The sequence below is a fragment of the Dermacentor silvarum genome, chromosome 4 (genome assembly GCF_013339745.2).
Source record: "Dermacentor silvarum isolate Dsil-2018 chromosome 4, BIME_Dsil_1.4, whole genome shotgun sequence".
Lineage (NCBI taxonomy): Eukaryota > Metazoa > Arthropoda > Arachnida > Ixodida > Ixodidae > Dermacentor > Dermacentor silvarum.
In genome coordinates this window covers 73065769-73092249 of record NC_051157.2, presented here as the reverse complement: position 1 = coordinate 73092249, position 26481 = coordinate 73065769, and the positions used below count along the sequence as shown (strand labels likewise).

The 26481-nt window shown below is 45.3% G+C and overlaps 2 protein-coding genes across 4 annotated transcripts in view; one reads left to right on the top strand and one right to left on the bottom strand.

Annotated features, from left to right (window-relative positions):
* Positions 1-3924, bottom strand: LOC119450218 (ER membrane protein complex subunit 1). The gene has a single exon (XM_037713602.2). The coding sequence runs from the start codon at positions 3803-3805 to the stop codon at positions 962-964; it is 2844 nt and encodes a 947-aa protein (XP_037569530.1). The 5' UTR covers positions 3806-3924; the 3' UTR covers positions 1-961.
* Positions 3925-13101: 9177 nt separating this feature from the next.
* Positions 13102-26481, top strand: part of LOC119450217 (adenosine deaminase-like) — a 35172-nt gene continuing 21792 nt past the window's right edge. For 2 of the 3 annotated variants that reach the window (XM_049665723.1, XM_049665722.1), the window contains exon 1: positions 13102-13339. The gene's annotated coding sequence lies outside the window, so the exon portion shown is untranslated. The remainder of the gene's footprint in view (positions 13340-26481) is intronic. The other variant, XM_037713601.2, reaches the window with a different exon arrangement.

The window sequence follows — 26481 nt, the reverse complement described above, 5'->3', positions numbered from 1 at the left end:
AAGGTCTGATAATTAAGTATAATTGCACATAAATCTTTACATACAAGGAGCACAAATTTCTCCCCCGTGAAGGCATGTTTCTCTGTGCCTACATTAAACTGAAGTAGTATTAACATGAAAGCACATGCTTGAAAGTCAATGAACATGACAAAATGCACATGCTGTGCTAGTGTATTGCACTGTTTGATATGTTCCTCATAGGTTATGTGCTAAGGCTTAAGAGGAATGGAAAAAAATATCATATCAAATAAAGCTGGGCACAGCCCAAGCAAAAAACAGTGCTGTTGGTACATCTTTGATCTGTAGCAAAAGTAGGATTGCATGTGCTGAAAATGAAGTGCAATCAACAGTATACAGAACTGCCTCATTCTAATGCCCCACTTACAAAAATAAAGGCACAGAAGCTGTACTCTGCTCAGCTAAATTAATCGCATAACAACCTGGTTCTAAGCAATGGTAGTACATTTATGTTGGTATTTACAAGTGCTTTTAGTACCAGAGGCAAAGAAACATGCCATCTTCGGTAAAATTAAAAGAACTGAAAAGGCAAGGAGAAGGAAAATATATTAGCATCAGCAACAAATTTAATTACAATGAGGGAGCTAGATTATGAGACATAATGAAATATTCTGCTCATGATCTGCTTCTCCTTAATTTTCAGAACATCTACCGGCCTCTTCAAATGGGACACTAATAAAGACATCACTGCAAGGCTCCATTCCAGCATACTTTTTTGAAACACACCTATCACACCAGCCTAAGCCCCTGAAAAACCAGCATATCCTTGTAACAACACAAATGTTCAATGCACAAGTGTCCATGATGGTGAAACAAACACACAGGTGCAAACAGCTGTGCAGAATGAGGCTTGCAGCACAAAGTGACGGAAATGGAGGCAAGTCCATCTTGTTCATGCAGTATCCCTGCAATACCAAGCAGTTGTCTTCCAAGTAATGAAATACTACTTCCAGGCTGCTCTTAATGCTTTTCTTGCAGAAAACCGCTTGCTGACGTACGAAACCAGGATAAGTATTGTAAGCACAACCGATATCAACACATGGTCAAAATCATCCTTCAGGATGTCAAATGTTTTAGACGGTGCAACTCTAGTATAGAAAATGTCAAGTCCATAAGCAACTACGAGGCAGGTAGATTCTAGTCCCGAAGCAGCAGTTGCAAATCCTGCTACTCTAGCAACAGACTGGTTGTAATTTACTATGTGCTCGGCATTGATGGGTAGTTCAGGCATGTATGGGATGAGTCCTTCTTCCCGGTGCTGGGCTGTTGGTGTGATAGGTCTTCGTGGATCCAGAAGTGCCTTTGGTAGTTCCAAAATAGCTCCCGTTGGAAGGGCTAGAAGGACATGTTTGCTTGTGATTCCCTTTTCTGTTACAGTGTCAACCATGGCATCTATTGAGCTCGGAAAAACATAACTCTGATGTTCTACAATAGCTCCTGGTGGTGAGTTGAATGACGAAAACGCAGAAGTGTTGCTCTGCACTGCACCTTCGTAAAGTTCAATCACGGATATTTCGGCCCGACGAGACTTTTCGTTGTGGTAACAGTAGACAATCCAGTTCTCAGTGTGCACTAAGTGGACAGGACCCCTAGCTCTCTTGTGGCTTCCCGAGTAAATGAACGCTCCAGTGATGACGTCAATCAGGTGCACAGTCACACTGGTCACCTTGTGGACATTGTCAGTGCCCTCAGTCACAACCGCAACCAAATTCGGGTTCAGATATTTATACAGAACACTGCGGTCACCCATCACCCGGCCTTGCGAATGAACATGCTCTAATGGATTGCGCATCACAATGTGTGTAATCTTCTGTCCTTCACTTTGAAGAGACGCTGCCCATACAGTTTCTACTGCGAGCCTTGTGGGAGTTGATGGCCTCAGACTATACCCAACAAGATCTCCAGTGACAGGATCAGCAGTGAAGAGATACTGTGTGTCACGGTGTTCATAAACAAGCTTTGCAGCTGAGCTTGGGTAGGTGTGCACACCAAGTTCGCTATCTAAGAAAAGGAGGCCCCTGGTGTACTCATCATCAAGAAAAGGTAGCGATGATGCCTGTTGAATGTGGTAAGGAAGTTCTTTCGTGTCCAAGATAACTCCTGTTATGGGATTCACTGAAACCAAGTAACCATTGCCAGAACTGTGCTTCCCGACTACTGTGCAGCGAGGTGGGTGTGGATAATGGGCAGTTGTCCTCTGAACAAAGATTGGGAGCTTCTTAGTGCCGGCGCTGTTCAGTGGGTGCAACTGTGGAAAATGCTGGCTCCAAACAATCTGACCATTTCTGTTGTTCAAAGCAAACAACTTTTGAGCGGCAGTGCTCAGCAATATAACTTTGTTGAAGCCAAACTTGTCACGTGTGAGATCCCGTGAAGCCACACCTGTTTCTGGTTGGCCTATAGTTCCACTGAGGCTGGCGAATAAACCTAGCAGCAAGCTCTGTAACTGGCAGAGCTGCATTGTGATTCGTGTAAGAAACATGGCCAGTACATTTGCATTGCCATCTCCAAATTCTTGTTCAATCTTGGCATCTGTCTCTGAAAGAGGCAGGTCGATAAACTGTGCTCCAAGAACTGATGCCAAGGCCTCTTCCCTCGTCCATAACAGACGGCCCTGTTGGTGGAAAAGGAGCACAGCATCGTCTTCAGTAATCACAAGTGTTTTATAAGCAGGTTTCAGATCCTTGAGTAGAAAGGGCAGTAAATGAATGCTAGTTGCTTGCGCCATAGTCGGTGGTATCGCAAACTGACCCTCACAGTCTTCTTTCTGATGCCAGTTGCCGCCCAATTCGTATATGAAAACTTTGCTGATGCCGTTTTGTAGTTGTTCAACTACACCTATGTAAGGGAGTTCATCCCGTGTGTTGCCAGCCGCGTTTCCCAGCGACTTTCGAGCACCTTGCCAACCGTCACCCATACTGATAAGGTGCGTAGCATTCGGGAACATTTGCGCAAGCCTCACCCCTGTCTTCGTAATTCGCAACAAAGCGAAACCACGATCTGGCATGCGCAACGCGAGGTACGAATCTTCATTTGCCTGTGTTGGACCCTCGATTGGCTGTAAGACCGGAACTGCGGTTGGATCGTCAAGCTGGATGCCGAGAGAGGACAACGGAACGTCGCGAAAAGCTGCCGACTCGCCCAGAGCCATCACTCGAATCGTAGAAACTATGTTGTCGAGACATGCCAAATACTTGTGCTCCACAAGCCGGCAGTCAGTCCGATCAGTAATCCACGGGGCCGAAACTACGGGAGATGTTTTCATTTCACCATTTCGGAGGTTGTAGACGGTTGCGACGACGTGGGAACCCGGATATACTTCGACCGCGGTGAGCTCGCTTGCGTGAGAATTGACGTCGTACCTGACCAGGGGGGCGGAGCTGTGCGGAAGGGTCTTCTCCCACTGAAGCACTCCAGTATGGACGTCCCAGGCCCGAACGTAGGGTGCGTTGCCCGAGACAGTAATGAGATCGCCGGAAGAGGAGACTGCGAGCATGCTGCCATCATGTTCCAACACCTGCCTCCACGTCAGGGCTCCGTTCCGGGTGTTAAGGGAGGCGAGCACATTCTTTTCGGTCGCAACCACGATGCGTTGATTAGGGCCGACCGAGCCGTGATCGGCATACACGTACAGAGGCTTCCCGATGAATCGTTGCCGCCAGTCCAACTTTCCTGCTTGGTCTTCGTACAGAGCATATGCGCCAAATTCGCCAAGCCGCACTGTTGAGATAGCAACTAAACTGGCTAAAAGAAGTCTGGAAAGCATCTGGCACGTACTGCCCTTCATTGAAGGCAAATTAAGCACATACAACCGCAAGAGAATCGATCACCGCATTACAACGTGCATAACACGGACGCGAGACTCAAGTCGTCGGCACGGTGACTCGGTGAGTGTAGTTATTTCGACGGGAACCAGAGAAATAAATCAGAGAAATTGATAACAGTGTTGCCAACATGTGTATTGTATGCTGGCTAAAGCGCGCAAGGAAAGGCAAAACACCTTTGGTGCTTTCTTTGAACTATCCGGCCCACTGTTCAAGATCCAGCCTCTCTACGTCTGCTTGCCCTGAGGAGAATTTCTTGAGAAGGGGGCTCCAAGTTTGAGGCGGTGTCCCCGCATGTGGCGACGCCCCAATAGTAGCACTCTCTACAAAAACAATCACGAATCTTAAAGGCTATGCGTCTGCTGGTTGCATGTGGCGGAAGCAATTTTGGGAGCCAGAAAACGTCATAGGTGTCGAGTTTTGAATAGCACCTATTCTACGCCAAAAATATTAGGCTGCAGAATAAGGGTTAGCACATAGTTTGCACTGCGATGCATTTTGGCTCGTGATCAAGATGTTACCCTTCTCTGGCAGCAAGTAAAAATTAACGCAGTACGCCCAAATTATGGCCTCCGAGACTACGTCGCTTTGCGGCAGCGCTGTTCGCGTTTTGTACGGACAACAGGCGTATTCTCTGAAGTGATGCGGAGTCATTGCACATGCAGTGTTTTATGAGGGTGTTACGGAGTTGTAACGCGCTTGTTAAAAAACATAGCACGTACACTGCTTCTTAACACGTTTCACAGTGCACACATCGAGCCGCAACTACAGCCTTTGCTTTTTATTCCACGTGTCATGGGTACGCGCATGATGAGGAAGATCGAAACACGGTGGGGTTCGGACACCACCTCCAATTTGCATCACTTATTGTACGTACGTAGCCCACGATAAACGAGGAGAAAAAAAGGAGAAAAGCGGACACGCGTAGCGCTAAGTGTGTCCCTTTTTCTTTTCTCTTCGTTTATCGTGCACTACACATACAAAATTATGCATTGCCAACTAGCCCAAATCACTACACTTGTCTGCTTTGTAAGCTCTCCACCATGGAGGAAAGAACTCCGTGCCTTCCCCCACGGAGGAGATATCAGCGACGGCCCCCTCTGAATAACAAACGCGTATCTCGAAGGCTATAATTTTACCGGCTGCAAGCGGAGGAATTGATTTCGGTAGCCGGGAACACGTCAGAGACATGAGGTTTGGGACGTCGCTTGTTCATAGTAATGTTAGCAGATCAAAGAAAAAAAAAATAGGAACTGCTTTTTCTTGTGCCATGGCTTTCTAGTAGTATTTAAACAGGTCATGAAGTGATATGCACTCATTTTTATTAGAGGTTGTCCAATTAGGTGATTTCTAAATCCCCGCTGCTGCTGCTGCTGCTGACGATAATCTATTGACATGCCCTTTGAAACGGAGCGGTGAGAAATAATCACCTAGCCTGCTTGAGTTAATCAGATATATGCTATACTTGCATTTCATTCTAGCATTTTTGTATAATCTTCTTAATCTTTTTTCTTGTCCTCAGAACTTCTCTACCTAATACCGCTACCTATGCCTGTAACGGATCCGGCCGTATCACTTACTTGTACTATGTTTTCAGTGGGTCGTATCAATCTCTTCCATGCCTTTTTTCCTCTTCCATCAATACTCTAAACGTCTTTTGCTTATCTCGACTGCTGCCCTGTTGATGCTTCCGTCCACTTTTAGTCCAAACGCTTCCGGAAGGTGTACGTCACCCACGAGTCTCATTGGGTGAATACCTTCGCATTCCATTAGGATGTGCTGATTGATCTCCGGATTTTTGCTGCAGCAGACACATGCCTCAGCTTGTTGCGAATATTTGCTCCGATATGTTTTTGTCCTTAGGCAACCAGCTCGAGCCCAAAATATCAAGGATACTGCCCCTTGCGTTATCGTACGCCCCAGCGACCCGCTTGTCCCCACGGGTACTAAAAACTGATCTAGAAGACTATGTAAGGGTGTCCCGACTATCAGGCACCAAGATCACGCACGCGAAGTGCCTCGAGCGGCCAGTCGCGCCGCAATTTTGCGTGTATTCGCGGGCTTCTTTCACGATCGGAAAACACATTTATATCTCTAGCTCCTTGACAAGAGATATACACAGGCGGAGAGGCAATATATTTAAACATCAGTTTTATTTGTTTCTAAAGCCGAGCGAATATGCTAAAAAGAATGACCGCATGGTTCTTAAGATACTAAATAAATAAATGAAAAAAAAAAAAGTAACTGATAAACACGTAAACTCTCAGTAGACCTTCATAGCGCCCTTAGTTATAGTGAGAGAAAACACTGGGCAATACGAACATTTCCTCAACGAGCTAACAATTAAAATATCACAAACTCATTACAAACCCTTCGTTTGTAAGAACCACTGGACGATACAAACATTTCCACAATAAGCTAACAATTCCAAAAAAAAAAAGACATTTTAAGCTCTTCGTGTCTAAGAAACACTGGGCAGTACAAACATTTCTAGAGTAAGCTAACAACATAAATCTAAAGACAGACGGAACGTTTAGGCAACTGTAGTCGATTTGTCCAAATCCATACAAAAGAAGACATGGTGCCCCCTGACCTCATCGCTAATCTCCAAGGGGGGTTCTCGAGTCCTCCAGCCCCTTCCCCCCCCCCCCCCCCCCCCCCCCGTAGTCGGCGCCTATGATGCCATACATATACAAAGAAAAGCAACTAACGAACTATCAAATCTATTCATTCCGATGGCAAATTGGTACTTTATGCGAATGAGTATTGCAAAGCTTGTGAAATGCGCGGTACATTTAATGACATATTCACCCGAAAAAATGCTGAGCAAGGGATTGTTTAAAAGATTCGTTTTCTTTTTCCCGCGCAGTTCGCAACCTACTGCCCGTGGTTCAAGGAAAGCTAAAAGAGCATGCGAGTTTACATAAATGTATATTTGAGAAGACCAAATCATTCATACTGTTTAGGCTTTTATATTCAATGAAAATTTCCATTGAGCTTGCGCGAGACTAGAATTTATTAACGGCGTGTTGTTGTCAGCTTTTCTGCTTTCGCCGAATCGATTACTGCTTTTCTTGGACTCCTGCGCTTGAGACGTTTCTTTAGTGGCTTGCGAAAGATGGAAGCGTGAAAAAAAATTTTTTTTTTTGTCTGCGGCACACAATAGTTCAGAATTTATCCAATAAAAATGACACGCAGTGAAGTGAAATGAAGAACGTGCTCTCGTAAAATTGAGCTTGGTGTCACTTTGCCAGTAGAAACACTGATGCCACACTTAATATTTCTTTATTCATTGATTTATTGCAAACTGCAGGCCCTAGGCTGGTCTAAACAGGGAACAGAGAGAGAGAGAAAAGAAAAAGAAATCCAGGCTCTTTTCAAATAATTTTACAGAATTAATGTGAAAATATGCTTCATTTTTTTATGCCGTTACGCTGCTATCATTCTTAAAAAAAAAAACAGTATTTAAACGTATCGGACGAGTATTTAAATGTATATGGATTAGGGCGCGGCGGACAGCCAGGGACCACGGCGTCCTGCACTGAGGACGCCGTCCGCCTATTGTGAAGACGTCGCCTGCTTGTTTGATAAATAAAGTTTATTACTACTACTACTAAAGGTATCGGGGGTTCTTGCGAAGTACGGTGATAGGGAATGCAGCTTAGCGGTGTCGCGTGTGTCTCGTTGCTAAATGTGACAAGTACTGGTTGGTGTCGTCAGCAAGTTTGTCAATTAGGAGCAGATATAGGAATAGAATCCACTGAGACTTTCTGTGTTAGTACAGTGGCTCGATACTCTTGCCGAGAATACTTGGAGTGAATACTTGGAGTAAATGTACCTGACGCCTTTTCTCTTTATGCGCACAATTTTGTTAACGCTGTCGTCAGAACGCGGGTCTCGGACAGCGCATGTGTGTAGTGTAGCTGATTTTATAGATTAGCGCATGGAGGGGCGTTTTCTAGTTTGTCCAGGTCGTGTAATATATTCCATGACAAGTAGTGGGCTGCATCTCGATCGCTATTGCTTATACCTCTGACCAGCAACCTCGATATACATCACTTATCGTGTGACATACAGGAAACGACACATTTCATGCATCCATGGATTAAAACACGGCACGGACGACAGTTCTGGTAATGTTTGCCCATATGCTGACGTTCACGCATACGCTGATGTCAAGTCAAGTTAGATTTGTTTCCGCCTCGTATATCGACACGCAAAATAGATGATGGCCCTTGTCATCACCGAAGGCGACACGAGCTGAGGGATGGGCAAATTGTGCAGCAACATGTCAAAGTAAGCGCGACATCCTTAACTCAGTTTTCACCGTAGTGGTACAAAAGCGGGTGTGAGTTTGCAGTCTCATTATATACAGTATATCGAGGAAAGTATCGATAGAAGTTTCTTGCTTCTCTTGACTCTCAATTACTCTTCCAGCTTTTATGGCGTTTCCAGTGGTGGGTAGTCCCGCGACTGAACGCGAACAATATGCTCCAAACAAATCATGTGATATTGAAGCGATGTTTTCTTTGGCTCTTCCTCCTATGCGTGGACGGCTGTATGGCCGAATAGACTGGATTGATATCGGAGACAGTATGTAACCGAATGTGGTGACTTGAGGGACCAATGACCAATCCTGATACAATTGCTCGATACGTGTCCTCGCAAGAGTTTTAATGTAGTTTGTGACGCAAGCCGATCCCCGAGGCAATACAATGTCACAGGGGTATACACACGCACCACATAATAATAGGTGGTGTCCAAATCCACGCCCCAGCAACGCTCTTGCTCTGAGTAAAAAAAAAAAAATCTCGAAGGCTTTGCTTTTGCAGAGTGCATGCGCCGGGAATGATTGTGGAGCCGGAAAGACTTCATGGTTGCCATGTTTTTTACTCCACTTATAACCGATAGAGCTAACCAATAATGAGCGTCCTCCGCAGCTAGCATATCTGCGTACTTCAGCTGGTGTACCAAGAATGGAGCTATCGCATACTGTGATTATTCCTGCCTCACATTTTATTTTATTTTTTTTCTCTTTTTTTAACGACACAATGCCAGGCATACAATTTGGACATCTTAAATTGTGCAATATAAAGCGCTGACGGCAGAATGAAATCTACTTATAGTCGGTCTTTTGCCACCATTCACTACGTCTAAAGGCTCCCACCATTTTGAGCTGGATTCCAGCATGGCGAACTCGCGAAAAGAAACTGACCACGTACAGTACGCAGCAAACACACTGAATCTACCAGAACGGCTCCGGAAAATAAAACTGCCGCAAGAAGCGTACGTAGATACTGTGCCCCCGTCCCGTGTAAGTGCTGGCCTCATGGCAGTAAAGATTCAATTTGTTGAGTACGGCGATATCAGTATCCTCTCCAGCAGCGCAGAAACCATTCTTAAAGCAAATGCAGTGTGCTTGAGACAATTAAGGTCCAGTCGCTTAGTATCTTTAGCCTTCTTGAAAAGCTATGCTGGGGTCATATGTTGTAACAATTCTTTGCTTCGATTTGATTCCTTTCTCATAATTACAGTCGCGCCAAGTGGCTGGTACCTGTGAGAACTGCCGCTTGCGTACCACTAAAGAAGGGGGAAAATAATGGCGAAGAATGGCTGCAAAATCTGCATCATTATTGAAGTATTTTTGTTTCGTCTACAGTAACAACCGACTTTTGACCTTGGAACAGGGCGACGCACTGAAATACACTTTTTTGGGGGGGAAATTGAACAAACAGAGACAAACATACGCCGCATTTTGTTAAATATAAACACCGCAAGGGCGGAGGCGCACACCCTGCATCTTGGTACACATGTTGCAGAAAATTAGTAACGAGTACGCTCGCCAAAATAGGTGCCATCGAGGTCGGTCATCAGCCCGCAGCAGTGCGGTGTTTGCCCCTCAAAGGCGGATACACACGAGCCTACACCAATGAGCGTGCACTCTAGACTGACGTCATGAGCCGGACGTCTGGTAACCCCGCCGACGGAGAACGTGGTCGCCCGCGCTTCGAACTGGGCCGAGTCGCGTCATCAGGACTATTTCTTTAGTTGCGGAGGCAATCGGCAGCCGCGCTTCGGTCATCTGGGCGGGGCATCTCCTGCCTCCTTAAGTTGTACCCGACTTATAGATGACGCGAACCTTTTACGGTACTGATTCGTGGACCCGTGAACTGATCAGTGGGTTTAATTAACCGCTTCACGAAACCTTCGCTTTGCACAGATTTCAACATGGGCGTGTGATCTGCATAATTCTTATATGGCGAATCTTTCCTTATACCAACGGCGTTTATCACAGTCTGCCTATCTCGGCAAACGGCCTTTGTCATAGCCCGTAAGTTCGTGACGTCAGACCAACTAATTTAGTTTTTTAAAAGTGCTCCCATAACGGATGAGTTGCTAGGTTGCAACTCCTTTTTGCGGTAGTAACTGGTTGCCGCATATTGAAGCGAAAGTCTCGAGAATTCTCGTACGCCCTATTGGAGCACGTTCGCTCTGCGATTGGGCACACGCACGATAATGGTATGAAAAAAAACAACAAAAAAAAAAAACGACAACATGCACATACTGATGTGGTGATGGTGTGCTTTTCACGACGCATTTATTTCGGCGGTATGCGAATGTCACGATCATGAAAGTATACTGAGAGACGCTTCTGACATTCTGCGGTGGACTTGCATAGACGTCTGTTTCATGGGCTCCGCTCTGGGTGACGTCAGTCCCTGACGCATGCGTATAGCATGTTGCCACGTTGCCAGTCGGGTATCGTCGCGGCTTCCACATCACCATATTTTGGGTTTCCGGATCCACTATAATTTCGCGCCACGGAAATAGGATTTGGACCTTTGTTCCACATACAACAGAAGTGTGTCTATTGTTGGACTGTTGGTGATAGAGCTACAAAAAGGATTATGGCATTAAGTTCGGCTCTTCTGTAGTTTTGAACTGAAGCGTAAAGGCTGGGGTTTCTAAGCTCCATATATACGTGGGTTAGCTAAGTAAGGTAATTCACGCGTATTATACGCGTGAACGTTATACTCAGTCGCTCACTTTCGGGAATACTATCCCTTTCGCGAGATCTTGCGTGACTCGGCACCGGACGTATCGGCGTGTTCGGTGATAGCGTTCCTCGCACAGTGCCGAGCAGCTTCGAAATCTCCCGAAAAAAGTGATCGTATTCCCGAAAGTGACCGATCGATAAATCGATTCAAATGTCGCACAGAGATAGGTCCGCCTATCGAAAGGTCAGACAGCCTGTCTGAGGCTCTTCACCCCTGGTTATAGAACTTTTATCCCACAGTGTGTTTCCATCTGTTGGCCCCCACTTTAACTTTGGGTACCTTAGGCTAAAGCATTCGATTGCTGCAATGCAGAGCAAAGGAGAGAGTATACATATAATAACGGCGAACTGGTTAGGCTTGAGATACATAATGGGCTAAATAATGTGCGGGCCGCGCGTCCTTGCGGCTTTCGCTCTTCACAATCATTTGTTTCTCAAGCCGGCCAGCATGGGCCGGCATGCTAAGCCGATACCATTAGTCATACTCACTCACCAATACTTTCGCAGGCTATGTACTACTCACTCACGCCCACTCACGCTAACCCTCACTCACTCGCGTTCATATATGGTAGCTTCCATTCACATTTACCGACACCCACTCATGACTCATACTCGCGTCCAGTCTCCCTCACCAACGCTCACTCACATACATACTCACGTCTACTCACACTAGCGGACAATCACTCACGTTGATACTCACGCATACATTCAATATCACCGTCACTGACTTTAGTTTCGTACTCACATTAACCGGAACTTCTGTTAATCCTCACGTTCACTCAAACTCACTCGCATTCACTCGCCGTTCATGCTTAGGTCTACTCACCCTTCGCTACTCACGATCCATGTCTGTGGAATCAGTGTGGAGCGAAAATGAGTCGGTGTTCTCGCGAGTGAGCATGTTGACCTACGCCATAGCAACGCACATATATTGACAGCATAGCAAGTACTTCCAAATTCCAAGAGAGAGAGAGAGAGAGAGAGAGATAAGGAAGGCAGGGATGTTAACCAGTCAAGAGTCCGGTTGGCTACCCTACGCTGAGGGAAAGGAGAAGGGGAAGAGAAAGAAGGGAGAGAGAGAGAATCAAGGATAAAGGTAAAGGCTAGGTGGTGGTTGTCGCCTAGAGACTGCCGCTGGACTTTGCTTTTGTTTACTATGAGGTGCATTCATCTAAAATTTTTTACCAACCGGGTCAAACTGTTTTCATTTAACGAAGCAATTGATCTTGGAGGCGCGATTGTGTTGGCACGCAAAATATCACCGCTGGTATGGTGGCTAGCTCTGCTAAGGTTGCATGCCTATAGGCATGACGTGGTGAATGCTTCCGGTCGTGTTCTGGAAAAAAAAGTTAAAAAAAAAATCCGGACCTTCCAGTGAGGTCGTGAGGTTGCGTGAGATGCGTCAAAGAACGCGAAGAAAGAGCAGAGATTAAAGTAGAAAAAAAAATAATAATAAAGGTAATCTCAGACGACGCAAGCCCGAAGACCGCCATTTATAGCGCTTCGAAAGGCATGGAATGGCACCGCGCAGTCGGAAGCGAGGCATCTATCCTCCCCGAGCCGTATGATATACGCCGCACTGCTATATGAGGAGACACACAATGGGATGGCACAAAGTGCATTGCCGCTCTGCACTGCGATGCGCAGCGTGCCGCGTCGACCGCGGGAGGTTACGGAAACCAGATATAGCGAATGCAGAAAAGAAGAGAAAATATAAAAGGAGGAGAACGATAAGAAAATGCTTATGAAAAGAAAACGCAGGAAAGGAAGAAAACAACTTGATCGAAACGTTCAGCGCGTTTGCAATAATCCCTTATTGTTTATAGTTGTATATTCATATGGAAACTATATGAAGCCTTTATAATTTCGTTAAAGAAGTAACAGAAAACACGATGACTCACTGGGCACGTTTAAAGAGTTGAAAGAAATTTCAAGAAACCGAAGAAAGGAGTGTAAAAAAAAAAGGGGGGGGGGGAGGGCGAAGAAAAGGAAGGGGGGAACTAGGCGCTGTATCGGTTGGTTGGGACAGAAACAAAATCGCAAAAAAAAAAGCGATAAAGGTGTCCAAGGAAAAAAAAAAAAGAAGAGAGGACAGCAATAAACATAGAAAGATAGAAAAATAATAATGGGACGAACTGCAGTGGGTATTGTGAGGAAACCCGCCAGCTGAAGTTCGTTTCCTCCAACCGGCGCAGCGCTCCCGCTCGGTCGAAGCGCGTCTGGCGGCTCGCCGCCGCCGATGACGTCACGCGAAGCAGAGCAAAACCATGGAAACGGGCGGGGAAGCCGTCAGTGCAAGCTCTGTCCTCCGTGCCGACGCCGTGCGACACTCCGTCCGACTTCTCGCCGATCTCGCACAGCGCTGCTTTGCGGCGTCGAGGGCTCGGAGTGCGCCGCCGCCGACGGACTCGTACGCAGCGAAGCCTCGCCCAGTCGCCAGGTAAGCGCTTCTTCTTCGAGCCGCCGACGGCTCGCATTGCAATCGCGCTCCGCGGTCGGCAACGAACGGCTCGACGCTAGCGCCGGTGTTCGGCGGCCGGCACGCTTTTCATTCATCGCTGTCGCACATCAGCTTTCCGTCTCCTTATCGCCTGCGCGAGTTTCGCGTGCGATCAAAGAGTAATATAATAAGTAAGGCAGATATGAGAGCAGAGAAAATATGCGGGGCAAAAGGGCAAACTTAAATCGAGCCGCGTGCCTCGCGATTCTGAAAAAACAAAAACAAACAGAGTTTTTCCTATGGAGCAGTTGGGTTTCGCCCCCCAGACACAACAAAGTGCGCGTGGTACCGTCCGGCGAAAAAAAGAAAAGGATATATATAGTGACTCGAAGGAAGGAAGGAAAATAAGAGGCGAAAGCCAGAGAGGTTAACCAGGTGAAGTGTCCGGTTGGCTACTCTGCACGGGGGGATGGGATAAGGGCAGAAAAGATTAGAAAACAAGAGAAGATTAAAAAAAAGAGAAAAAACACATCTGTCCGCACAATTCTATAGTGTTTCATGAAGTCCTGTTTCCTTTAAAAACCGAACTAACGCTTTTAAAGCAGTTCGTTCCGTCGTCGGCTGGGACCAGGGACCAAGAATTCTGGCTTCCGTAAGGGGACTGGTTCTGAGGACTTTCCTTTGTGCACTAAAACGACGACAATCACACAGAAGATGTGCTATAGTCTCTTTGCACCCGCAAGTTTCACAATCTGGACTTGTGGCCATTCCCATCAGGTAGGAGTACGCGTTGGTGAAAGCTACTCCAAGTCTTAGGCGAGAAATGAGAGCTACCTCCCGTCGTGGAAGGCGGAGCTTCAGATTAGGATCCAGGGAACAGAGGCGCTGGTTTTTAAAGTCCGTTGAATTCCAGTGGGCTAACGTAAGCTCGCGAGCAAGCTCACGGAGCTTTCTTGCTTGCGTCTGTTCTGGACATAGGGATAGCGACGCAATCGGTACTGGTATGTGAAGATCGAGCGGCTGCGTCCGCTTGCTCGTTTCCAAAGATACCACAGTGACTTGGCAGCCATTGAAAGAAAATGTCATGTCCTTTGTCATGTCATGAAAATGTCATGTCAGTCCTTTATAGTGACTCGAACTTTCAATTGGCCAAACGTGTTTAGAGGGATGATAGGCACAACTTCGCGGTTATCTTCGGTTTATTTGCCCAACAGTTTCGGTCGGTGGACCGACCTTTATATATGGATATACTATCCTCGATCTATCCTCTCTCTTACCCTCACTCCCTGTCCTTTGCTTATATTTATCTTGCCATCCTCCGCTGGTCACCGGTCAGCCATATAATACTATAGCCGGACAGCGCGGCCAGTATGACTATTTCCTCCCTTTCATGAGTGCCATATTGAAACAGCCGACTATTACTAAAGCAGAGCTGTCTGATCTGATATGGCAGCAATGAAGGAAGGTCGACAGAGGGATGCAAGAATTGAAAAATGAATAGAGAAAGCAAGAAGAGGAAAGGCATGGCGGTGAACCAGACGAGCGTCCGGTTTGCTACCCTGCAATGGGTAAGGGAAAGGGGAAGAGAGTGTGTGCACGCTGCGCTGCGTGCAGCCTAGCGCCGCGAAACCATAGTCAAGTCCAAGCCAAGTGCCCCGCAGGTATAGAACGGGGTGCCGTCAATCTGCCGTCTGAAGCCGATCTTAATTGGTGCTTCTCCATAGCTGGCGATGCGCGTTGAAGTCACCTATAGGATGACCAAGGGGCCAGGGGTCGTTAAATCAAATAAAGAAAATGGGCAGGTGGGGCGGAATCTGTGGTTCGTTCGAGTGCCTTGTTGCTAGGCATATATATAACTCATGCCTTCGTATATAAATCAGCATCCGCATATAAATAGCACGATTGCTGGAAGCATTCAGTGTATAGGGGAGAGGGCCGCAGTCGTGACGGATGGCAGCTGTTACGCCTTGAATTTGTCGATTGCACGAAACAATCCCACGCTGGCAAACGGAAACCTGCACGTAATCGTGGTCCGTGGTCAGTATGCGCAATAAAAGTTGTCCCGCTGTAACTGTTCGTAAGACATGATGTCAAACCAAACGTGACATTGGACATATTATTATCGAACGCAGGCTGCCTATAACAAACAAACTTGCGGAACTAACGCTTTGAGGCTTCGGTCCCGTATTCGTAAAAAAAGTTCGAACGAAAAAGCGGTGCTTAAAAGCAGGAGCCGGCTGGTGGTGACAGCGAACGATAGTTTTTTATGAACGAACATCTCTGTGATATAAGTGGTTGTTCCGTTTGTCTATGAGGCGCAGACATTTGGGTGGACCAAAATTAATTAGTTATACCGTTATACGGTGACATTGCCTGGGTCCGTTATCCGCATGGATTTGTTTGTTTCAGATAGCAAGCAAACAAACGACATGAAAGGAGGGAGCAAGGAACGGCTAAACAGGCTACACAAACTCAGCATGTCAGGTTTATTCACATTTAACAACGATGGCGCGCACCAAACCGTGTGTAATACATAGACGTAGTCCGAGGTGCGCAAAATGGCAATAAATAGGGGAACATATTCACGAAAAAGTTCCTACGATAAAACTATTCGTACGCGTAAGTGCCGGCGCCGGCCAATCCTGATGTTAGAAACATAAATGCAAGCGGCCGGCACATGACAAGAGCTCTCACGAATAAGGGGTCGAGTTCACAAAGCTTTTTGTTTGTAAGCACTGTTGGTCATTCTGAGGTGAAAGGCGCGTAGACAACGACACACGTAAGAGAGGACACACAGAGAAGGTGCATTTCACCTCAGAATATGCTAAATCAACACGCCCAGTTTTCCATCCTAACGTTGGCCACTGGCCGGCGCCTATCGCTAATAATGTCTAACATCGGGATTGGCTGGCTCGTCCTCTTACGAAAGTTCCAGCGCAAAATAATTTTTGTGAATAGGGGCCGATATGCTTTGTTCATTCGGCTCGAGAAATAGTAAGAACTAGCGGGCACTTACGAATATTGTTCCCAATTCTTCGGCGATGGCACCACATGTGTAAGCACTATTACAAAGCGTTTCCAGGTAAAGAATCGGATTACGAGGTAAATTTTGACGATCATGTCAACCGTTCTATTCCTTTCAGTTTCTTTATTCTTCTCGGCCTGTATTCAGCTCGAGCTGTTTACGCTTGCAGATCAGTGAGATTTACCATTCGCTGAAGAAAGCAAGAAAAAAGAAGCGCAAAACATTGAATCATTAATGAATGAATGAATGAATGAATGAATGAATGAATGAATGAATGAATGAATGAATGAATGAATCTGAGGAGGCCGACACTAAAAAGCATGCTCTTTTCACCTGCGCTTCGGACAAGTGACAAGTGCTCAAGACTACATGCTAAAATAAAGCTCGATGGCGACCTGTGTAAGCGGAAACGCATGAAGCCATAGCGTCACGCCATTGGGAGCAAGACAGAGAGTAAGAAATATATTGAGGTATCATAACGTCAAGGCTGTGCAGTTCGATTGTTTAGCGCTGAAATTACGTTAGCGCTATGCGCTGTCGAAAGAAGCGTCCAGGCGCTATTCGAGGTTGCAGTGAGACAGCGATCGTTAAGCAGACTGCGATTCCAACTTCGTCCAGCACGCAGCTGCATGTGCCGTACAAAATATCAGCATAGTTGAGGGCACGTGCCCTTACTGAGATTAGTCTGCGTGAACCATTGCCTGTATTCACGAAAGCTAGCTACTGCGCTAGAATTGTTCGTAAGAGAAAACTGCAGCCAATACTGATACCGGACATACATATTATTAGCGTATTAAGGCAGCCGGCCGATGGCGAAAAGCACTTACGAACGAAGGTCGTTGTGGATTCGTCCCCAGGGTCAGAATTCACAAAGTTTTTTTGTTCGTAACTGCTCTTTGCGATTGGCGTCCGCCTTCGCTTATAATATGTGTGACACCACGATTGGGTTGCATCTGCTTTTGCAAACTGTCCTAGCATACGAACTTGTTTTTGAATTTTGAATACTGGCCCAAATCTACACAAGCCGAATTCACAAAGTTCTTCGTTCGTAAGTTCGCTTCGCCATTGGCCAATCGCCTTCGGTAATGATATGTCCAGCATTGGGATTGGCTGAAAATTTCTCTTACGAACAATCCTGGCGTACGAGCTTTCTGTGAATTCGGGCCCACGTTCTCAAATCTTCTCATTCGCAAAAGCTGTTTGTCGTTGGCCTATCACCTTCGCTAATATAACGTGTCCAGCATCAGGATTGGTTGAAAGCTTGTCGTACGATTATAGCTTAAGTGGTATAAAAGTTACAAACATGGTTAAGGTGCCTCAAAGAGGCTGACCTATACGTTTCGATAGGTCGACCTATCTTCGTCAAAGGCGGCCTTATCATCCTCGGCGGGTCAGTTTTAACAGGTTAGTAGGATGACGTCACGTACGTGCAGGTCTCGCGTGTGTCACTTCAGCGGTGGGAAAACTACGTCCTTATTCACAAAAAGCTCTTGCGCTAGAATTGTGCGTAAGAGCCAATTCCCGCTATTATTAGCGGATGTACACACACACACACACACACACACACACACACACACACACACACACACACACACACACACACACACACACACACACACACACACACACACACACACACACACACACACACACACGCACGCACGCACGCACGCACGCACGCACGCACGCACGCACGCACGCACGCACTCACTCACTCACTCACGCACGCACGCACGCACGCACGCACTCACTCACACACAACACACACACACACACACACACACACACACACACACACACACACACACACACACACACACACACACACACACCACACACACACACATATATATATATATATATATATATATATATATATATGAGAGTCTGCCGGATCACTGTCTGCCGGTGTCAGTTGAATAGGTACTTGTAGGTTGAGGACGCACGTACGAAAGCAATTATGCTTTATTTCCTACGTTTCGGCCGGGGTCCGGCCTTCGTCAAGGAATACATGAAATGGTTCGGGGATATATATATATATATATATATATATATATATATATATATATATATATATATATATATATATAACAACTGGCCGCAAGTGGGTTCGTATCCCACCTGCGGTCAGTAGTTTTTTCATCCAGTTTCATTTCTATTTTTTTATCATTTCTTTAAATTATTTCACTTTAAAACTACAAGTAATATCCCCTATGCGTGATTGTTTGTTAGCTTCTTATGATTTGACTAATAAAAAAAATCAGGCAAGTTTGCATTCGGTCGCGCAAAGCTTAGGCACAGCGAAGTTTACTGGCTGCTACTGCTAGGTATTAACTTGGTTGCTGCTAGGTCTTAACTTGGTTTAACTTAACTACGCATGTAGGAAGGTATTGTCGAGCGATCATTTTCGGAGGTACCTTCCCTTTCGCGACATTTCGCGTGACTAGCGCTGGACGCGTCGGCGCTTACGAGTGACAGTGCTCCTCGCATGCCACAAACGCAGGCAGGCTAACCAAGTTTGGCACAGTGCCAAGAACGCTGTCGCTTGCCGACGCCGAACGCGTTGGAGGCTAGCCGCTCGATATCAGTCGGCCAGCTTCGCTGTGTCTTGAGCTTTGCGTGGCCTAGTGCTAGCTTTCGCCTTTTTTTTTTTTCTCTCCTGGCTCAGCGCACCGCGGAGAGAAGAGAGGCGGGGGTCGGGAAGGCAGTGAGGTGGCGAGGAGGAGCACGCCGTCTCCTCCTCCTCTTCCTCCTCCGGGTTTCCATGGCTACGGCGCGGCAGGTTCTTGATACGCACCACAAATTACGGCTGGCTTAAACAGCTTCGCTGTTAAAATCGGGCCCCTCGGTTTTCTCTATTTGGGTTATATATATAGCACACTGAAAGAGTTTAACGTGGACCTCAACCATATGGTCTAACGCATGGTTATGCCTAGTCGCAAGAAAACCCTAACCGCATTTATACGTGAAACTCCCCAGATCAAGCCTTGACTCAATTTCAGTGCCGGTATTCACAAAAATATTGTTACGCTTGAAGTGTTCGCAAGAGGAGTCGCTTAGCCAACCGAGATGTCAGGCATAATATTACAGAAGGAATACGGCAGATGTCAAACAGCGCTTACGAACAAGAAGCTTTGTGAGTACGGGCCCAACTTAACAGTATATAAGGCGTTAGCAGTTATCCCGTGTGACAGCATTGGGTGTTAGCAGTAAAGTGTTACACAGCTTATATAACCAGGGCATTAGCAGTTAGCGTCAACGTAGAAGCCGCTTTTCGTTCTACCCCGCGAGAAACAATACGCGCATTGGTCTCGTAGAACAGGCGAGCAGACAGAGTAAACACAGATGAGAGTGCGCGCAGCTGCGTCAGACCAGTTATAGCGTTCGGAGCAGCTGGTTACTATATTTGTCGACGTGTACATTGCTTGCGGATGACTCGTCAATGTATATGCAATATGGGTAACGTGCCATATGGGTAATATGGGTATGGGTAACGCCGTGTTCTGAGCGCTTCGATCTAGTCCCGCTTATACTTGTGGAAGCAGGACGTTGCATGCGTATGTTGCGATCTTATGTGAAACCGCGCAAACAAACACGCGGCTCACGGTAAACGAAAAAGACGGCGTCGCGCAACCAACCATTCTTCGTCGCAACGCCGTGGCGCGTACGTATGCGAAATAAATTTTCATCGCGATTTCCGTTGGCGCCGTTGCACATTCTGTGACTCAGTGCGGTATCGCGCTGTTAAAAGTGCGGAAACCGGAAAGACATGCACCGCATGTCGCGTACGCGCCGACCCGGCGACATCGAGCGCAATCGCGCAAAATATTGTGGGGGATGCGAGGTGAGGCGCTTAAGCAGACAATCTCGCTGTAAAGCGAAGGGAAGCCGCAATATTGGCCAGTCATTGCGGAGGCAATGTTTTTACACGCGCTCACATCTCAGCGTTTGTGGACATTTCACTAATAACAGAGAGAACAGTGCAGATGTATCTATCATTGTCCACGACAATTGTACGCCGCGTCTTTGCGGAGATCGAGGATACTGAAACGCAACCATGGAGACCATCTATAGCATGCATAATTTGATCAAATGTTGACTTGGAGTATTTCCGTTAAAATCCATGGCATACACAGAAGTGCTTTGTTTTACAATCGTTGAACTGATTTCAATTACATTTGTTGTATTTCAAAGTATCAGTCCAACTCTGTTTGGAGTATAGATTTTGATTTAGACCCTCAGTAATAAATATTTCCAAGGAATCGGTATAGTAAAAAACAAATAAATTGATGCGGGAAGTCTAGAATGCACAGAACTCCGCAAAAAAAAAAAAAAAAAAAAAAACATCGCAGTTTGGTAAGTAGAACCTGTTGAACGTATAAAGCGAAAAAAGCTACATGCTTACTAGCGGTGTATTTTTATGCGGAATGATTATTTTTCAAAGGAACTGTCATGTCTCTAGGCGCCTGTCGTGTTCGCAATAGGCTAAGTGGCTAAGTGGGCAATAGCATAAAAAATCGGCGATAATTTTGAAAGTTAACTAAATTATGCCAGTTAGCTTTTTAATGGCTACCTTTAGGGCACATGTTGTAATTGGGAATTTGAAGCCGAGAAGTAGGGAAGTCATGCCTGCTTAGGAGAAATACTTAGACTAGTACCACTTTCGAGATATGCGGCCCTAAATTGTTCTACGAAATACAGTGGCGTTCCAGTTCACAGTTTACCAAAAATGTGCCTTTAACAGTGTGGGACCATATTAACTGGGATGCCAACGCAACCATAGTAACGGGCGGGGTCACGTGACCGGGAACCGACCAGATTTTTCGGCTGCTCCGACTGCAATACTGGGAGCGTCTTTCGTTGCTCTCATCTGGAATCGGATGATCGGAAAGGAATCACCCGAATGTAGCCGGATCACCCTTTTTTCTATCATCCGAACAAGATCGGCCTTTTTGGGACTGCTTTAAAGCGCTCGAAACGATCACCCGAAGATGACATTAGAATGCGGAGAAATAGAGTTGGGCTTACGCTATAAACCTTCCTCTTTAGTATAAGTTTATTGATACGGCCTGTGCGATATAGTGCGATACCATTTCTGTAAAGATGTGGAACTCTGGTGTTCAACCAAGAAGCGAGTGATTAGATCTGACAAACAAGGCTCAGCGTCAATTCTTTGGTTTCTAAATTCTGCGTTTACTTCTTGGAGGTTGTTTGAATAAAATCGCTTTAGCTGCCTGATACAACGGAAACCCGACAATATTGCCGGCATATGCTTGCTGTTCTTTTTGTCAGACCATACAGAATTTTCATCAAAAAAAAAAAAAGTTATGAGTGCAGCGAATGTGGCACTTTTGACAGATGAGTTCCTATGTTAGGTACATGCTTTGCCGCTAATAACGTTAGCTTCAGAATACTAATTAACCAGCATTTATTAATTAGCTTTCTTATTAGATCCTTTGGGGCAGTTGTGTAAATGGCAAATTTGGAGGCAGTCTCAGTTTATTGCACACCCATTTTGTTTAACCTTGAAAATCGAACCTAATTCGCGATATTCATAATCGAATTTCAAAGCTCAATTGAGGCATTATCAAAACTGAGCGCGTGCTGCTGCGCGTCAGACGGCACCGCCCTGTAAAAAAAGTCTGGGATGAAGTTCGAATGATAGCATGTCACAGCAAATCCTGACATGGCACACAGCCGCACATGCAAGTTACCAGGCAAAGCGGGCCGTACGTATCAGCACTTGCCACGACTGGCCGTGACATGGCCGAGACGCTCAGTTCCATGATTGCTCGCGCTTGTTGTTGCGGGGCGCTTCCGTCTGATTTGATATAGCAGGACCGCCTTTTCTGCGCTCCTGGCACGCTCGGTTCCTATATTGACTCGATTCACCATTGAAATTTGATGATGAATATTTCAAATGAGGTGCGACTTTCTAATATTAAAAAAATAAAAAATAAAGTTAGGGTGCATTAAAATGTGACTGCCTCCAGAATAGACATTTAAACAACTACCCCTAAGGCACTAATAAAGAGGTAATATATATTTTTGTTAATTAGCCTTCTGAAGCTCACGTTATTAGCGGACAAGAGATGTCCGCCTTGCCTAGGACCTCCTTTGCAAAAGTGCCACGCTCGCTTGGTTTATAACCTTTATATATATATATATATATATATATATATATATATATATATATATATATATATATATATAATCTGTACGATTAAAAAAAAGCACACATACACACCCCTGTATGTACACTTTGCTTGCCGCTGTTGCGTATCGCGAGAGGGTGGTCGGAAATGTGCCCTTCGCATATATGTCACCCGTTACTTCAAGAACGCAACGTGAGGAAATATTGTGGCGCAGTTCTTGGTTCGCATCCTGTTAGGTCAGAGTTTCCTTTAAGGCGCACAGGCTACGCGTGCGATAAGTGGCAAGCACATGCGTGAGTCAGTGGCACACTGGTGGGCGGGAGCAGGCGGTCTCCGGGACTGGAAAATTGACGGCAAACTCATGTCGGGAGGCTAGATCCTGTCACGCATTTGGCACCGCAACCACCACCACTGTTACCAGAAAATGCAACGTTTTTTTTTCCCCCCTCTTCCTGTCGGTCGTCTTGGGTTCTTTCTGTCTACCGCTTCGCTCACTTCATCGAGATGAACACTCACTGAATCACTCACCTCAACTTGTTTAAGTGTACGACAACCGAATATCGAAACGAATATCGAATATTTTTGTCATTTCTAGAGAAAAATGAAATATGAATTTTGGGCGGAGTCCCATTTGGTTAAAAAATAATAAAAAATAATAATAAATAATAAAAGTTTCATTTATTTAATAAATAAAAATATTCATTAAACAAAATAATAAATTAATAAAATAATAATAATAATAATCAGGCCTATATACATTGACACATGCGTGTAATATTTAGATGTCTGGACAACTGAAAAGCTTGTAAATGAAAAGAAAAAGAAAAATAAGACTGCCTTAAGTTACCGGAGGCCACCGTGGTAATGACGGTTACAAAGCAAAGAAAAAGAATGTTATCAGACGCACGTATAGTGTCGAGTTCGCTGAAGTAAAGCTGTGGGATACCACAGCCCCGCACAATGTTTTAAAGAGATGCAAACTTGGGGCGACTAGCCAAGTAATGAATCGGAACAAATTCGCACATCAGCTGCCTAAAAGTGAGCCATTCTCACTGAACGATTGAAGATTATCGAGCAGAAGTTATCTTTTCCGAGCTGGCACAGTTGTGCGTCAATTAAATCAATGAAATCAATCAATCAATCAATCAATAAATAAATAAATCAATCAATCAATCAATCAATCAATCAATCAATCAATCAATCTTTATTTTCAAGAACGCAGAAATCACCGCTATCATGTAGCAGAATCATTCACAACAGTCCCCTCACATTTATCATTCTGTCTCCTTCGAGACTAAAAAAGTGTTTCATTCCTATATATACGAAAAAAAAAAAAAAATGGCTGCTTCGCAGCAAATGACGTCGAAAGACGATAGTCTTCTGCCGCCCCTGATACGTAACAACCTCTCTTCTCCCCATCCCGCCCCTCACGATCTTCACTCCCCTCTCACTCCTCCCACGATGGATGTAATGGAGGGTTTGCTGAATTCAATTCAAATTTCGCGCGTTCGCCCTGCTCTCGCGCCATCTGTTGGGACCTTTTATTACTGTTGGCTTAAAGCTGGCTACAGAGCCGTGGCTTCAATCGTCTTGTTTTTAACGCGTAGCGTCTCTTCGACACCGTTTCTAACGCGTTGATTTTTTATTTACTAACGTAAAAACCAGTCCAATGTGTATTCTTAATTAAATGAAAGCTGCGGATCACGGTTATATACATATATTTTGCCTAAAATAGGCCTCAGGTTTTCATTTGCGCTGTATAATATTGACGTGTATGACCCCGTGCTACCAGTGCTACTAGCTTGGTTGGTTTTGGCCGGGCGGTTGAATCGGTTTTGGCCGGGCGGTTGAATCGAGTGGCAGACAGACAAAGCGACAGACAGACAAAGTTTTTCGCGTTTAGGTAGCCCAAGAAAGACTATCGCCCTAAAAAAAAAAAGTACCTTCGAATAGCGTGTTCTCAAATAGAATATTAGGTAATATTTGATTCCTAACTATTATTACGTTGTATAGCATCAGGGTTGGTTGGGATTTTCTCTTAGGGACAATTTTAGCGGAAGAGTTTTTTTGTGAACACAGGTCCAGGTCCCAAAATCGCAGTAAGTAATGCTATACACACTTAAATTAATGTAAGAGTTCTGCGAAAAGGGGAAAAATTATTTGATTAGAAAATGAGGTATCAGATACATTCGAATATTCGTTTGTGAGCGAATGTAGGGGATGAACTACTGGAAGAAATAACTATGAGAGGGGTTTAATTATCTACATATTAAAAAAAAAACGCCTCACATGCCCTGTATTAGCTATTGATTAGGGGGTGGGGGCCATCACAGTCATTTTGAAATCATTGAACATTTGGAACAAGCGCGAATAGCAGCAATGTTCCTACAAACAAACAAACAAACAAACAAACAAACAAACAAACAAACAAACAAACAAACAAACAAACAAACAAACAAACAAACAAACAAACAAACAAACAAACAAACAAACAAACAAACAAACAAACAAACAAACAAACAAACAAACAAACAAACAAACAAACAAACAAACAAACAAACAAACAAACAAACAAGCAAACAAGCAAACAAAATAACATTGGAATACATCTGTGAATATGAATCCTATCTTGTGCCGTAGAAAAGGATTTGAAACAAAATTTCACTCTCCAAGCATACAGGATAGCAAACAGGAAGGGCAGACGCCGCATGCGGCGGAAAGCGACGCCTATCAAAGACTGGACCGACTGTATAGTATATATGTATGGTATCTCCGACTCAACTATGCCCTTCTTCTCCGCGATTCTCCTCCGCTGATACGAGTGTCAGAGAAAGTTCGCAGAAGGCACGGACTTCGTCGCGCCAGTGGTATTACGACGCTCTGGGCACGTCGACAGAACAGGGCAGGACCCGTATTCACAAGTAGCTCGTACCCAATGAAATCGTTCGTAAGAGCAAATTGCAGCCTATCCTGATGCTGGTAATGTTAGCGAATGCGTCCGACCAATGGCGAAGATCACTTACGAAAGAAAAGCTTCGTGAATTCATCCCCAGAAGTTGACTGCTTCGTAATGTGGCTGAAATACGTTTATTGTTTTGCCGTTGATCCGTCGCGTTTTCTTTAAATGATGGCGCAATATAAACGCACTGCGACCACAGATGTAAGAGGCACCCGTTTCAATATATATTTTTAATGCCGGAGCTTGCACGAAAAAAAAAAAGAATTGAAATCGATTGCTGACATTGCTGGGATGCCGGCACAGTAGGCTAAGAGGCATGTTTCGCAATATTTGCGCCTTGACAGGTGATGACGCGATATCAGGCAAAACGAGTTTTTGTGTATAGGCTGCCTCGTAGAATCCGTGTGCTTGCATTAGTTTTTTACTACTCCTTTTTCTTTTTGCTCAGTGTATGTGAACGCTACGGTAATCTCGCGTATTCACGGATTGTTTGCTTTGACGCGAGAGTATCTCTGTGCTGTGCGAGCGTCTTTTGAAATTTTATTACCAAAATGTTGATAATAAGGGTGATTTGGCTTACTATTATTATTTGATTTCAAAACATATACACAGGAAAGGGAAAGTGAGGAGCAAGGCTGGCAACTGCCACCGGAAGGGGCACAACGCCTGCCTACTCTTCGGAAAGGAGGAGACAGAAACATAGAAATGGAAGATAGGAAGAAGGGGAGGAAAGAGGAACGAAAGAGCAAGATGACAAATCTCAAAGAATAAAGTAAAACACACAGTACAGGTCACACACAGTAGGGCCCGTCACTGCAGGTCACGCTTCTAAAGAATGCTAAATAGAAGAAACAGCCCCTAAGTTACAAACGTGAGCACAAGTTAGTTAATTCCAGAAAAGTAAGGAGAGCGCAATGAGCCTGATCGCGTCGAGACGCACAACCACTGGGGCACATACATTCGTCTAGTGTGGTACACCGCAGGCCAAGGAGATGATAGTCCC